Source organism: Artemia franciscana, chromosome 5 (genome assembly GCF_032884065.1).
Source record: "Artemia franciscana chromosome 5, ASM3288406v1, whole genome shotgun sequence".
In the NCBI taxonomy this organism is placed as follows: domain Eukaryota; kingdom Metazoa; phylum Arthropoda; class Branchiopoda; order Anostraca; family Artemiidae; genus Artemia; species Artemia franciscana.
The window spans coordinates 18996373-19012911 of record NC_088867.1 but is presented as its reverse complement, the minus strand read 5'-3'; the positions used below and the strand labels follow the sequence as shown (position 1 = coordinate 19012911).

The window sequence follows — 16539 nt, the reverse complement described above, 5'->3', positions numbered from 1 at the left end:
AATGATTATGTATTGTAGTGTTATCCTGAAACAAGAAATCAAAAGATTGAAGGCTTTTCATTCTACATACGAATTTTATTAATAGAAAAACGTTGTAAAATCAAACGTTATAATATAACAGAAAAAACAGTTAAAACTCAGCAAACCGAAAAACGAAACGTGAAAAGAGCTCATAAAAGATAAATTACAAGTAAAGAAAACCATGAATTAAACAAAGGTGGGAACCCCTAGCAACCAATGTCAGGGGGAGGAATGGAGGGTTGTTATTAGAGGGAAATTTAAGCCGTATTAAGAGATGTTTCTGAGAAGTTTTAATGAAAATGCCACGTTTCTTTGAGCTAAGAGTATGTATATTAACGCCACCGTGACAATATATTGCTAGCCTGCCCTTGAATGCAATTCCAGAGGGAGGTGGGTTGTCATTAGAAGTAAACTTAACCCATATTAAGAGGTATTTCTGAGAGGTCTAAATAAAAATACCTCGTTTCTATCGCTCTATTGGATGCGCCTGCCTGTTGCATTCCATTAATTTATATGTTGATACTAGCAAAATCACATTTTCAAAAATGAAATATGCAAACGAAAAAAGAGACAAATTTTGTATTTGGTTATTTCTCAGAGGTTCTAATGAAAATGCAACGTTTCTTTGAGCCAAGAGTATGTATATTAACGCCACCATGGCAATATTTGGCCATCCCGCCCTAGCATGCAATGTTAGAGGGGGGGGTTATTAGAGGTTAATATAAAACCATATTGAGAAGTATATCCGAGAGATCTTAACGAAAATGCCTCGTTTCTTGAGTGAGTTTTCTGATTTCAGTCCCTTCCGCCGAAAAAATATTTTAACACCTCCCACCTTAACTTCAAGCTGTAGAATATGTTAGTCCAAGCTATTCATATCAGCTTGTCACACCATGGATTGTAAACGGCACCTTCTGGCACCCTTTATCATTCTAAAGGCATTTTCGCACATTTTCCTACAAAATTATGATTTAGATCAAATGGTTCGTGTTTTTGCAAAACTAACTCAAAGTGATACACTATCTGAATTTATGCCACCATGCCACACTATGACTGAATCTCTGGCACCCTCTAGCATCCCCCCCCATTAATCTTAAGTCATTTTCCAGGTATTGTTAGGTTTCAAGGTTCAAGGTTCAATCGGGTTCAATTAAAAAAAGGAAATAACTAAACTTAAAGTACACTGCTCTGTGAAAAAACTCACGTTGAGACCCATAAACATAAAAGATTCTTCACTAACACGCAGTACAGCTCCCACTTCACTCTTCGACAAAACCATACGCCTCCTCATTATATATTTTTTTTAATCTTAGTAATAGGGTTCCTCCCTGCCTCCCCAGACGTACAACCACCTCACCTGAATATACTAAAAAATCTAAGCTTCATCTAATTTAATTTATCTTTCTTTTTTTATCTTTCACTTATTGACCATTAACTAAATATTTATTTAAATTATTTTTGAAAGACCCAAGGGAGCTCCTACATCTCAGCTCTTTTGGAAGCATGTTCCACACTTTAGCACATGCTATATCCGGGGAAAAATCTGAACGTACTGTAGGAGTTCGTCTCACTTGAAGGTCAAAGGCAGAGCGCGTGTTTCGATTATGTTGTTCAGATATCAACCGAAACAGTTTGTGGAAGGGAGATGGAAGTAAACCGGATAAAAATTTAAAAACAAAAACTGAGGACGACTGACGGTAAAGGGAACCAAGGGACAGATAGTCTTCTACATTTCCAATAATTTTCAATGCACGCTTGTGGATTGAGTCAAGTCTCTTCAGGTGTGATTTGAAGGTTGACTGCCAAATTATGGCACAATACTGCAGGTGAGGTTTCAGAAGTCCGTTGTAAAGTAGACGAAGGTTTTTTGAGGAAACGCGTGCTTCAGTTTGCTGATAATGCCAAGATTGCGAGAGTTTCAGCTCCACAGCCTGGATATGGTCTAGAAAGGTTTTAGGTTTTAGTCTAGAGGTTTTCGTCCAGGAGTACACCTAGATACCTCGCAAAACCCGTTTCTGGCCGCCTGATCGTTCCTCTAGAAGTTGTAATTCCAGTTATATCTGGATGAATAGTTCCAATTCTTGAAAAGAATAGCACACACGATTTGTCGGCATTTATTACAAATCGATTTGCATCCATCCAGACGTAAGTTTCTTCTAAGACAATCTCTAGTTTTCTCTGGAGTGACGTCATGCCAGAGTCACAGGAGGCCATTGTAGTATCGTCGGCGAATGCCAGCAGCTCACTAGAGTCATTGTCATTATTTGAAGTGTCTTCACCGCAGCAGAGTTTGCAGCACCGTGAGGTCCTGAAATTTGGGTTCAGGACACGACTTAGGTCATTCACATGAATAAGAAATAACAGTGGACCTAGGATCGACCCCTGTGGCACACCGAAATTTACCACGATATCGTTCAACGGATCTTCTCCTATGTACATGTGCCGATTGCTAAGGTAGGACTGGAACCATTTCAGTGCCTCTCCTCTAACGCCGATTTGTTCTAGTTTACCTAGTAGAATTCCATGATCCATACTGTCGAATGCTTTTTTGATATCAAGTAAAATAGCAGCTGTTAAAAGTCCCAGGTCAAGAGCTTTGTTGATAAATAAGCTCAGTGACGTCAGCGCATCTTCAGTTGAATGTCCCGGTCTGAATCCAAATTGTCGTTGGTTGAGGAATCCCTTCGCTTCGAGAAAAGAGTAAAGTTGATTCTTCATAGGTTTTTTGAAGACCTTGGAAAATACCGAGAGAATTGAGATGGGTCGAAAGTTAGATGGGTCATCTTGAGGGCCACCTTTATGGAGAGGTACTATTCGTGCTTTCTTGAGGAGTGATGGAAAAGCTCCCTTCCGCAATGAGAGGTTTATCAAATGTGTTAACGGTTGTAATACAGACGGCAACACTGCTTTCAACACTTTCGTGTGAACGCGGTCGAATCCGGACACAGATGTACCTCTCAAGTTTTTGACAATCATTGAGACGTCGAGGGAAGTTACGGGAATGACTGCCATTGACTTAACACACGCTGGACCTAGAAAATCCTTATAGGATTTTGCTTGGGATATTACTATGTTCATCGTTTTCTCTCCAATGCGGGCGAAGAAAGTGCAAAGTGCTTTCGCAACTTCGGTTTGCTCAGTAAAGGTTTTCCCATCAACAGTAATTTTGGAGGGTAGTTCAGGTTTTTGGTCGTTGGGTCGTAACAGTGAATTAATTATTTTCCAAACTTTCCTTCCATCCTTACCACTTTCAGCTAGTTTTGTATTAAAATATTCTCTTTTGGCCTTTCTGAGAATTGATTGGAGGCATTTCTTATACGATTCATAGATTTCTAGGCTAGCTATACTTGGTCGGTTACGGTAATTAGCCCAAAGCTTGTTCTTCTTATTAATACATCTGAGTAAACTCTCAGTAGCCCACGGATAAATTGGTGTATTTTTTCTCCCATGTTTAGTTGCTTTTTCTTTAAAACAATGTGCTTTGTATAAAGTTGTAAACGTATTATGGAATGCTTCGAAACCTTCGTTCAAATCTTATTTTTCCAGAACACTATCCCATGTAATTTTCTCCAGTTCATCATTTAATGACCTTAAATTTTCTTCACGTAGGTCAATAATCGGTACGCCTTCTCTTATTCTCGAAAATGATATTGCTACTTTTGATGTCTCGAAGATGGTGAATAGGGGGAAATGATCCGACATATCACTGACGATGACTGAAGCTGAGAGTGGAGATAAAGTCGAGAAAATATTGTCTATTAGAGAATGAGTATTTTCCGTAACTCTTGTTGGGATGGTGATTGACAGATAGAGGGTAGATCCAGACATGAGCGTGAGGAGGTCTTTGGCGCTACTTGTAAGGGGATGGGACAGGTTGATATTGAAATCGCCCATAAAGACCATATCATGATTCTGTTTCTCCAGCAGCTGGAGTGTGTCCTGTAATATATCCATAAAAGAAGAAACAGAGCCTGATGGGGATCGGTAAATTTCTCCAATGATATCCAATTTAGCATTTCAAGAAAAAGTTATTCAAATACACCCTCCACGTTCCGAGTCAGTTGGTTATTTATATGAACTGGGTATTCACTCTTTGTGTAGATTGCCAATCCTCCTCGTCTCGTATCTTTTCTATGTATAAAATTTGATGAGTACCCGGGGATATCTCATAGGCTGTGATTCTGTCTCGTCAGGAATTTCGCAAAGTCCAAGAACATCAGGCTGTACTTGCCGACACATAGTCATTACATCTGTCAGTGATGAACATAATCCTTGACAGTTCAGTTGAATTACACTGAGCTGACATTTGGAGCATCCTTGGGCCATATTTATTATTTGAGTATAATTAGTTCGAGGAAACTTACTACTAATAAACAAAGAATAATCTGTTTCATTACTTATTACTCTATCAAAAATTTCTTCCAAATTCAAAAAAGATTTTTCTAACTGTTCTAACTTATTCTGAGCTATCGGCAAGGCATTGCACCCCGGGGACAAAGAGTGGGAACTCAAAACTTACCTAAATCTTTCGGAGGAGTGCGGTCGTATCTTGAAGCGAAGTGAAGAGCCGTGAGAAAAGTACACACCCGAATGAATTTCTTCCAAACTGCAATAGTAAACTAACGCAAACAAACATGAATAACTACAAAACACAGGAAAAAAAAAGGAAAATGAGACATTTTTGGAAAACGCATCAATCACTTAGGCAAGCGGAAACAACTTATTGATCAATGACATTCTTACCCGCTTTTGCTATTATAACCACACAAAACTGAACTCTAAAATCTTTGAGAATTCGAGTCTGGATCTTCAGGTTGTGCCGTTATTCTCACTGTAAATGGATCAAAGCACTCTTCTGAAAATTTTGACCAATCAGAACTTCGGGACTTTTTTACATCCAACCACAGTCTTATTCCTCGTTGGACCACCCGCGTTTCTACAACCTTTTCAGCTGCTGATTTCGAAGTTTTCAGCTTGTACCCGAGTGCTAGTAATTCTTTTCTTGTTTTACCGAGCTCAGCTGGTAAGTCTGTTGACATGCTGAAACCTGTCTTTTTCAGCTTTCCACACTCCTTCATTATGGCTGAGCGGTCATTGTTACCAAGGCTAACGAAAATCGGCTCAACAACTTTTTGTTTTTGTGTATTACGTCGCAGATTCGGAACGGCTGAAGATTCAGAGGGAGTCGTTTTTTTAGAAATGCGATACATGGTACCCATACGTAGCTGGTCGGCATTTGTAATTCCTAGCTTAGACTGGAGGAATGTCACTACGGTATTTTTCAGGTTTTCAGTTCCTTGTGGAGCCTCAACACCGTGTATCAGAATGTTATTTCTTCTAGCGTACATTTCCGACCGTAGAGCAGTGGCCTTGCCATGAATCAGCTCAGTCTTTAGCAGTTTGTTTTCTGCTCTTAACACTTTATTCTCAGTCTGAAGTTTTGAAATTAGTTGTTGCAGCTCATCCATACGGTGGTCGAAGTGTTCTTTCGTCACTGACATATTGATACCAGTTAATACCGCTCTGCCTTTTTAATCACGTTAAAAAGCCATAGAGTGAAAATTACACACAAGGGCCCCTTTATGTACTAAAACCAATTATCACTCGGGGCCCGCTTTCATCAAAATGCAGCTGCTCCAAATATCCTTTTAATTCTTTAGATATAGCGTCTATGCTTATCTTCGGCACGGGGTGTGGCTAATACACATTCATTTCACCGGGCAAGGAGAACCTCTCTGCGTTAATAATCGCAGGTAATCGCAAGTGCCCCTTTCTTCTAAAAAATAAAAATCCAGAGGTGCCCGCTTTCAAACAAAGTCAAGATAAACAATTGTCTTGTCAAAATTCATGTATTAAATCCAGTGGTTCGTGTTTTTGCAGATCAACCCTCCATGATACACTATGTCAATGCACACTGCCGTGTTACGCTGTGACTGCACCTATGGCACCCACTGGCACCACTCATCATTTCTAAGACATTTTCCAGATATTTTCTTGTTAAAAATCGTTCTTTAAATCCAGTGTTTTGTGTGTTTTGCCAGCCACATCTAAACATGGTACATCAACCCAATTCACGCCACTGTGCCACACTATGACTTGATCTAAAAAACACCCTTTGGTACCCATAGTCATTTCTAAGACACTTCCAGGTATTTTCAAAATATGGCTTGTGAAACTGCTACAGCAGTATGCCTGTCTTCTTGATTTCTTTGGAATGTTAATATTACAACGACAATGACACGATTTATCAACCACTAATGTGTTACCAGAGGTACCAGCAAGAAGCTTGCCCTCATCATTTACTATTGATTTTAAGTTTGCGTTATCTTTGAGCACTAGCTTTTCTAGAAATGTTACTCTTGCACATCCCCCATAACCACTCTTGAATTCTTTGGGAACTCAAAAGACAGTTAACTTTCACGAAAACTATTGATAACATAAATTGGGCACGCAGCGAAAATTAGCTATCTACATATTGCGACGATGTGGGGTATCATGAGATAACGTAAATCTTCTCCTATATGCAAATTTCAAATAATACGAAACAATGCCACGAATCAACCTCTGTCTATTGATAATATTAAGTAGGCAATTCATCAATAAAAATTGACAGGACCTTCGTACTGTATACACCCTTACTACTACTCCCGACCTCACTGTTATCCAAACTTTCCGTTGATTTATCTGCTTCAACCTTTGTTTCAAAATCGTATAATCACTGGCTCATAAAACCCAAGCTGGGGAAGTTGCAATCTCTATAAAGTAGCGGGGAGGGTAGTAGATTTATCCCTTGAATCTGGAAAATTGTAGGAATATTTTTTTTTTATTCCTCATGATTCTGCATGAATTTTCTGTAAATTTATCGATTCTCCTGTCTGAATTACTCACTAGATTCCACGCCTAAATTCTGAAAATTGTTTTTATTGGTATCTTCATTGAAAAACATATTTTTTGGCGTTAAAAAACAACAACAAAGTTTCCTTCAAAAAATAAATACCCTCTTTCCAGATTCATTTTCGTCAATTGGTACCAATGCGTTTGACAATGCTAGACGCACGAAGTCTTCTTGCACGCCTGTGAAAGATTGGGTTGTTATTGATGTTCTTTTCATTAATATTGGTATTTTATGCAAATTTGAATATATATCTTTCGCTATGGCGTGCCGACCAAATCCAAAAATATATACAATTAATAAAACAGTTGGGGAGTATTGTTCGGCAGTCCTTGTAGGGAAGATTTTTCTTCGTTGGTTTTTCTCTTAATGGCTATTAATGTAATAGCAAAGATGACTGAAATATTGTCTTAACACTATTGTATTATGCTTAGACAGAGGCGCTATAACTTAGATCCTAACTCTCATAAATAGTCTGAAAATTTGAATCGCATGAATTATTTAAATAATGAAGAATTGAAAGAATTCATGTTTAGATTAGCAGGTATTTATAGTTAATGTTTTTTGATACTGCGCTGTAAAACAGGGTTGCCACCACAGTCAGTTCTTAAAGTGCTATAATCGCCCAAATTTTCGTGCTACACAGTGATTGTCGGTGCTACAGTGAAATCTTTATTTGACTATAGCACCGTTTAAATGTACTTAGATTAGTTTTTAGGTAACTTTTTTGATAAAAAAGAATGAAAATGTATCCTAACCTGATCAGAGCGCTGAATGGGAAAATATACACGCGCACGCATATCCCTATTTCAATGTATTCAGATTATTGTCATGCAAAAAAAAATTTCAGAAAAAAAATTTCAGACATATATTTTGATATGAGACACATCATGTAATTGCATTTTGTATGTCTATATTTTTAATTTGGTCATATAAGAGGTCATATTCGATGTAGCATGTGCTACAGTGCTACACATGATGAAATAGTGCTAAAATAACACTTTTGAGCTATAGGTGGCAGCCCTGCCGAAGAACCTTTCACAATAGCATAACTTACGACTTTGCGTTATGTTATGTAGTCCTACGGAGCAAATTTTCTTCATAGTAGGCAGTACTCAGTATACTCAGGATCCACTTAGAATTTTAATGTTACGTCGATAGTAGGTCAATAGTAGCAATGAAATGGACTTTCTGGAGTAGCAATTTATAAGTTTTGAAAATAAATTCGAAAACTTTGATCAGAGCTTGAATTTACATCTCCATGCCGCGTTTTAATTTTCGAATTATTTGCTTGTTGGGACTGTAATGATTTTAGACATTAATTTTGTTTATTTCATGAATTTTTACGCTAGTCTAGTGTTAATCTAGCGTAACAGATTTTAGCCACTTAGCATAAAAATTGCGTACATAGCGTGAAGGCTGTTTACCCTAGAAACTAGAAAATATTAGGAAAAACTTAAATATAGGAAAAACACTCAAAAAATTTAAAAAAAGTACAGTGACATTTATTAAAAGTAAAGATAATTAAAAGCCGAGAAAAATTTCCCCCTTGTGAAAAATGTAAGAAATTAGACAGCATACTTTCGTTCGTGGTTCGAAAAGCTACTGAAGAATAGCTTTAGCAGCGAGTACAAGATAATCTTCACTTTAGTCACTTTTGTTGGTGCCATATTTTGTAAATTTAAAGTTTCTGCGAATCATGATTATGAAAATTACGGTATAGAAAACCCAGATTTAGATCATACATGTTTTCTCCTCACTAAATATCGTCTTATCCTATATTTTCGTTGACTTTGTATGTTTCTCTTGTATGTTTTTTTTTTATATTGCAACTCTACCATTATCCAATGTTTTATTGTAGCAGTTACAAATCAAAAAACTAGTTTATTTGTTGTATCCACACTGTAGACTCGTAAAGACAAAAGACTTGTGTTTTCTTTATTCTTTTTTCTTTGTTCCTTAGCTTTCTTCTTTAAATTCAGTTCTTTAAATTGAATTCCATCATTTTAGAAATATAACGGATCAAGCTTAGGTATAACGGAAAAGATCCTCTTAGAATTCAAAGTAATGTTTAATGAATACACAATTTGCACAGTCAATAATTTTTGCATATTATATGTTAATTTTTCATTTAACTAGTGGGCATTGAGTTCTTATTTGAATAAGCAGAAATATATCTCATGTTTTCAGTGATGCGTGGCTGATGACTTTGTCTGCAATTTATGGAAAAGTTCTTTTGATAATCGGATTGGTTTTGCCTTTAACAGAAGTGATTTCTGATGACATACCGACGTCGTTTTTTGAGGTTTGTTTAACCGACACTTTCTTTGTCAATAGCTCAGAAATTTATTTTTCTTATTAGCTCTTTTTGATCTAAGTTTTTTTTTTCTTCGTTTTGAACCAATAACTGTCAACATCAAATCAGTAAATGTTTGACTTAGGAGTAATACAGGTTAGTACATTGGTATTGCAGCCTGCAGCCTATCGGCACACAAAGTGGAACATTTCTGGTAGGAATCCACGCGCCAATGTCGGTAGTCCTGTTCAAAACTGATAAAGAATTATTGACTGAAAATGCCTCTCTTTCATGCTCCTAATCCTAATTCCTCGGGGTAATCCTCAGAGGTATAATAGGAATCCCCTTCCCTCTGAGATAGGTTTGAGAGGCCCACTGGAAACACAAAAAATAGCGGCTTGAATTTTTAACCACCCTTGCCCCTTGGGGTTGAATCTGTGTCCATTTATGGCTTGTAGCGTTTTTGTGCATATGGGGGACGCTGGAAGTTTCTTCAGGCAATGTTCGGAACTCTCTAGTGAAATTTGAGACTTTCTAGGCTTGCGTTCTTAGCAAGCCTATATCATGGGAGAAAATAAAATAATATTTTTGTTTTCCTTTTCTGTAACTTACAAAAATACCTTTTGCCAAAAACAAAAGCCCATGTGACTACACACGATTGTTAATGAAATGTTCAGCAGGGAATTTAGGGTCCGGCTGGACAAGGGGGAACATTCCTCTTTCAAAAATCAAAACATTTTTTTTAAATTTTAGACTTTGGGATTATGTGATGGTTATATTGAGATTTTCTGTGGTGGAATCCACTTGCCTAAATCAAAGTTTTGGTTACGTCACTGTTGTTAATGAGTTGCAACGTTAGCCTTCACGCTATGAGAATTTGCTATGGATATAAATCTTTTAAAACTGCTACCCAGTGAAAAGTACAGTACCTGCTGGCTAAGGATAAATGGAAATATGATAAAGGATGAATTTACGAAAATGGTACAATTTAATGGACTGCACAACTAGCAACTTTGTTGCCACTCATTGCTGCCAGTGGCGGATCCAGGGGGTGAGAGGGATGCCCCCTGATGTAGTGGGGGATTTATGGTTGGGACCGCTTGTTCTAGTTTGGGTTAAGGCGAAGGTTATTGTTTTTGTAAATGGTTTTAATAGTTGAGTTTTTAATCAGTTTTAAATTATTAAGACTGTTTCGTTTTGCAAATAAGTTTGAAACAAGGTTTCAGTTACTTTGTGCAGTCTCTGTTACATTTACTATGCGGTCTCTGTTAGAAAAAAAAAACGATTTAATTAAAGATTAATCAAAGGAATCTGTCCGTATTACTACAAAAGCCAAATGGGAGACAAAAATCTTCATTTCATAATAACAAGGAGGGGAAATTTAAAATCCTAACTTCTTTAGGCTGTCAAAGCGCTATTTCCGGATTGTGCTGTCACAACGGGGTTGAAAAGCAAAATATTCACTTCTTTTTACTGTCAAAAATTTGTCTTCGAGTCTTGCTATGGCATTGAGGTGAATAAATTGATATTATTACCTTTTTTTGGCTGTTTGTTTCGGTTTTTTGGGTTTGCTCTTTTTGCAAAGCAGGGTGGTGTTTACACCATTATTTTTTTTTAGGGGATTTGTATAATAAAAAGTAAATGTATGAGAAATGCAAAAATTATCAATTTAGGTTTTGGATTTTGGTGAGCAAATGGTGGCCACTTCACTGCCTATTTTCATCGAATTAAAGCTCTGCATTATCACCTCCTCTGTTCATCCTAAAACATTAAAATAAAGGCCAAACTCTTTAGAACTTTAATAAAGGTTCGTATAAGTATACACTTAAAACTAAGTACATGAGTTGAAATACTCCTTTAAAGGTGGAAGAATAGATTTACGAAGAATAGATTTTCGAAAAATTGTTTATAAAAGAAGGAAAGATAATTATACGTTTATTTCTTTTTATTTAGCTGGAATAGATGAGTCTCTGAATTCTCAGTTTGAATCAGTGGAATGGCGTCGATTTTTTTTTCAAGCATTTACTAATAAAATGTTGATAAAAAAGGGAAATTCACACAACTTGAGTTAACCACAGAAACGGAATGCAACTACAATATTACTTTATAATTTCTCACCTTCTCAATACAAACCAGTCACAAAATATAGTTATGTTTTTGTATAGGGGTTCCATATATTTGTCCATAAATTCTCTATATATAAAATCCTCTATACATGCCATCGAATCATTTTTCCAAGATTAGTTGTTTATAAATCTAAACTTTTACAGGGTATTTCTCTTACTCAATGCTACATCTGAGTCAAATTTAAAATTTTTATTTTTGTGCTCAATAGACATACTGAGATTTAAAATTTGAATTGAATATATTAATATCTAAAGATTAAGAAAACAAATTAGAAATCTACCACAGCTTCAAACCCGAATTTAAATCACCAGTCTACACCTATCAAATACAAAAATAATAAACACAGAATTATTTGTTTTTTAAGGAGTATTTCGACCCATATACTTAGTTTGAAGCACATACCAACATGCATCTTTACTAGAGTTGATATTTTTCTGGCGATTTCGGTCTTTATTCGAATATTTTAGGATGAATAGAAGACGAAATACTAACGAAAAGCTCTAAACTGACAGGACTCTAGACTAACAGGAATAGCCATTATAAACATTCACCAAAATATTTAGGTAGACATCGACCGTGTAATAAATAGATATGGCGATTGTGGAAATACAGAAATAGACTTTTCTTATAAAATTGTGAATTCTGTAACTTAAGTGAAATATATAGAACTATAAAAAGTGGAATGATACGCTACGTTGTTATGAAAATAAAATTTTTATTAGTAAATTTTTGAAATTTTGTCAAAGTTGACACTGTTTATTAAAACACTATTTTTAAAAAGAAGCAGTCATTAGTTAATGCTTTATTGCCTATACTTAAAACCTTTGTTTTATTTTTTTTTCTGTGCATTTCTATCTTTGTTCTGTTTTTCTTGTTACACCTCCAAAAGAACTAGTATTTCATGTTTAATATATATTTTACGAATATACAAGTTATATCTTTATCTTCATTTCCTACTCTTCATTACTACCATAGTTACTAAGCGATCCCATAAAGTTAAGCGACATGCTAAATGGTTTGACCTATACAAATTGTCACAAAGAGTGCATTACCCCAAAAGATGGTTCAAAACCATTTTTTTTTTCAAAAAAGCTTAACTCGTTCGCTACGGTGGTCAGAAGTGCAAAAGCAAAAAATTATGCAGATAAAATTTAATATAATTTTTTTTATAGATGGCGAACAGTCTTATATATATATATATATATATATATATATATATATATATATATATATATATATATATATATATATATATATATATATATATATATATATATATATATTTACGGCGGGATGGTTTTTATAACTTACTATTTTCTGTGTGAATATTTTTATACCATTTTAATTTCAACATATTTCTTAGAACTTTAACCCTCACCACATTTTGGATTAAATTTACGACCATTCCCACTACCTATCTACGACGCATAATTGTCGAGGTTTTTTTCAACATTCCCCATTTCACCATCATTTTCTTCTAACCTCAAAGTTTCATCAATGTAGCAAAACATCAAAGTGATTTTTTTCAACATTAAAGTTTCAAAGTTCAACATACCCCTCAACATTCCATGAAAATAGTCACAAATAGATCTTTTTTTTTTACAACAAAAAGCTTAACTTACTCGCTATAGCGGTCAGAAGTGCAAAGGCAAAAAATAATGCAGAAAATGTTAACAATTATATTTTTTTATAGATGGTGAACAGCTTTTTATTTTTTTTTATGGTAGGGTGGTTTTTATAACTTATTATTTTTGTATCGATATTTTTATACCATTTTAATTTCAGCAGATTTATTAGAACTTTAACCCTCACTAGATTGTAGATTAATTCTATGACTGTTTCCGCTACCTATCTACGACACATAATTGTTGAGGTTCCCATTAAATTGCCGGTGTTTCGCTGTTCGCAAGTTTATTGAAGTAATCTATTGTGCCCCCCAAAGTAAATCCTGAATCCGCCCCTACCTAGTTTACTTGTGCTTATTCAAGTAGGCTATTACTACTTTTAGGGCTGATAAATTCACACTTGGACAAGCAAGGCAAAAAGTCTATAAGATGATTCGGAACTTTAATAGATTGGAGTTTGATCTTTTAATTAAACGCTATTTTCTCAATAAACATATAAACATTTGTAAATATCCATTCACATATCTCAAAATTTTCGGGAGGGGTCAAAATCTCTGTGGGAAACGCTCCACTCTATCCTCTAGTATATGCAACTTCAATAACAAGATATTTAATTTCAAGACTGTACTGTGCAGCCTAGTTTGTAGGCTAGGGGATATCTTGACAGAGATAGTGGCAAAAGAATTTAAAAGTGGCCAAAAATGGCTTTGGCAATTGTACTGTGTGATTAAAAAAGTAATGTGTGGCTTGTTTTTTGAAACTGACACTTTCACCCTAAGCGATTGAAACTAACCTGTGTGAATCGATTGATACCGTACATATCTCTTCTGGGTCTCAATATAATTGGAGGTGTTTAACATTTTCAAGACTTGTTATGCCTCCTTCTTTCGTTCGACGAAACAGTTGGGAATTCTAGCCTTTGATTTCGAAATTATTCCGTGTCTGAAAGGCCAGAAAAAATCGTCTGTGTATGCACTATAACTTGTTCGTATAGCTGAATAATATCAAAAAAATTTATTTTGTATTTTTCGCACTTTTAGAACTTTGCCGTATAGCATAGTGATTTTCGAAATGCCACAGCTGCAAATGCAGAACTGGAGGGTAGGAGCTAGGAATAAGGAGTTAAGGGTGAAACATTTTGTTTTTTTCAGGAATAGGAATGAGAAGTACCAAGGTATATTAGTTTTTCTATTGTCTTGTTAACTCATTATACAATTCATGCAAACGAAGCTGCTTACTAATGTGACCATCAAGAACCAATCGCTTGAAACCGTTTGGGTTCTTATCATTGACCGCTCACAAAATACTCACACTTTCAAAAAGTAGCCTGAAAAGTCATGCGATGGTCAAGAAGCATTTTCAATCAGATAGTAAAATTGTAGCGGGGATAAAAATCTTACTCTGGATAGGAAAAGCAGTGGTTCCTAGACACTTTTGTTACTAGACACTTAAACACTTTAGACACTAGACACTAGAAGCACTTAGTGGTTCTAGACACTAGACACTTAAGATTTGCTGAGTTATCTAATTTAGATGAATTAATCACTTCTTCCCATTCATTCTTGATGGTAGGAGAATCTAACCCTTTATGTCGACTTGATCGCAGTCGTTTTTAAACACACGCTTAGTTTTTGTTTTATTTCTAATACATTCCTGAATAGTGGTTGACTATTATCAATCCAGATCCTCAGCCACAATTTGGCTTTATTTTCCATGATTTTCAGTTCAGGGTCAGACGGCCATACTGGTTTCCTTGTACTTCATACACGTAAAGAACCAAGGAGTATGACTAGGGTTGAAATATTTAGTGACATATTTGCATTTTTTTCAGTTACTCCGAACAAACCATTTAGAGGCAGTAGAATATGCCTGGGCTGTACTATTTGTTCTAATCGAAAAGTAGAGTGATAGGTGAAGTTAATTAATATCCTGCTCATCTTCGTGGACGTGCAATGTTGAAGGCGCAATAAACGGGGAAAAAATCACATGATCAATATCAATATGTCGAAGGCGCAATAATTTGTACCTGAATCAATAAATATGGGAGTATTAGATTTAGTTGGATCTGATCATAGAGCTATTATGCTTGAGGTGAAGATTGGGCAGTTTGCGAAACACGGTTCACGACTAAGAAATTTCTATAATGCGGATTATAGAAAAATAGGTTTAGGAAAACGAATTAGAAATGATTTAACAGATAAAGATATTGAGGCATTTAGAAGGGAGCTCTTGGACTCGCATGTAAAAAATAATTTGAAAGCGTTAGAAGACAATGAAAAAGATGCACATAGTGTAATTATGCTGTTATATGAAATAATGGGCAGTTGTGCAGAATCATGTGGCCTAACTAAAAAATTAAAAAAGAATGAGGGATATTTTGACTTGGATTGCAAGTTAATGAAAGAAGAAGCAAAATATTTATTAAATCGTTTGAATGAATTTGATAGCGCGGAAGATCAAAGTCTAAAATTGGCTAATTATAAAGATAAAAGAAGAGAATATAAAAGTTTAATAAAAAGAAAAAAAAAGAGTACGAGCATAAGAAGAAACTGGATATCGCTGATGATTTTAGAAATAAAGATTTTAAAAGGTTTTGGGGCTATATAAAGAATGATTGTGGAAGGAGAAATGTTAATACCCAGGCTGTTCCGGAAGCTGATTCATGGCCTGATTACCTAAATAATTTAGAAGGTGTTTGTGCAGATCTTCAGGAGGTAGCGCATACCCCAGAGATGGTTATTTATCCCATGAGAGAACATAATTACGATTTAGTGGGTGATGTGAATGGCCAAGAGATTAAGTCAATATTTAAGAATTTAAAAGGTGGTACTGCTGCGGGTGTTGATGGTATACCAATATTGTTATTTAAGAATTTTCTTTCCATTTTGATACCGATAATTGTTCTTCTTTGTAATAAGGTGTTAAGGTCAGGGCAATGGCCAAGCGCTTGGAAGACATCATTGTTTATACCACTTTTTAAGAGAGGAAACCCGAAGGCTCATGAAAATTATCGTTTAATAGCACTTGTCCCTGCTTTAAGTAAGGTTTTGGAGAAAATGTTAGATACCAGGCTTTCCAATTGGTTAAATACAAATAATTTAATACATGAGGAACAAGGAGGTTTCAGGACAGGGTATGGGACGACAGATAGTGTGTTTATTTTAAAGGCATTAATAGATAAATATGGAAAGGGTAAAACTTGTCTTTATGTGGGATTTCTGGATCTCCATAAGGCTTTTGATAGTGTCGACAGAGAGTTATTGAAGGATGCCATGCTAAATATTGGCCTTCCCCATTCATTTGTTAGATTGATAGTGAGCATGTATACTTGTGTGAGTGGAATCATTCAAGTTGGTAATAGGTTTTCGAAGCTTTTTGATATTAAGCGGGGAGTAAAACAGGGCAGCACCCTTTCACCTAAGTTGTTTAATATTTTTATTAATGATGTTGTTAATTTTCTAGAGAATAGATGGGCTCCGAAAGTTAGCCTAGGGACTCAAAAACTATCTCTCTTATTATTTGCAGATGATATTGCTTTGGTGGCTAATAAACCGCAAGATCTACAGACTCTTTTGAAT

General features: G+C 35.5%; 2 protein-coding genes across 2 annotated transcripts in view; both read left to right on the top strand.

Annotated features, from left to right (window-relative positions):
* LOC136027058 (proton channel OtopLc-like) overlaps positions 1-16539 on the top strand; it is a 428472-nt gene that overhangs the window by 378266 nt on the left and 33667 nt on the right. The gene's annotated exons all lie outside the window — the stretch shown is intronic.
* Positions 1-16539, top strand: part of LOC136027061 (uncharacterized) — a gene marked incomplete at its 3' end in the record, with an annotated part of 93843 nt that overhangs the window by 62018 nt on the left and 15286 nt on the right. The window contains 1 exon segment of the mRNA XM_065703989.1: positions 9104-9218. Coding sequence (XP_065560061.1) covers positions 9104-9218 — 115 coding nt within the window.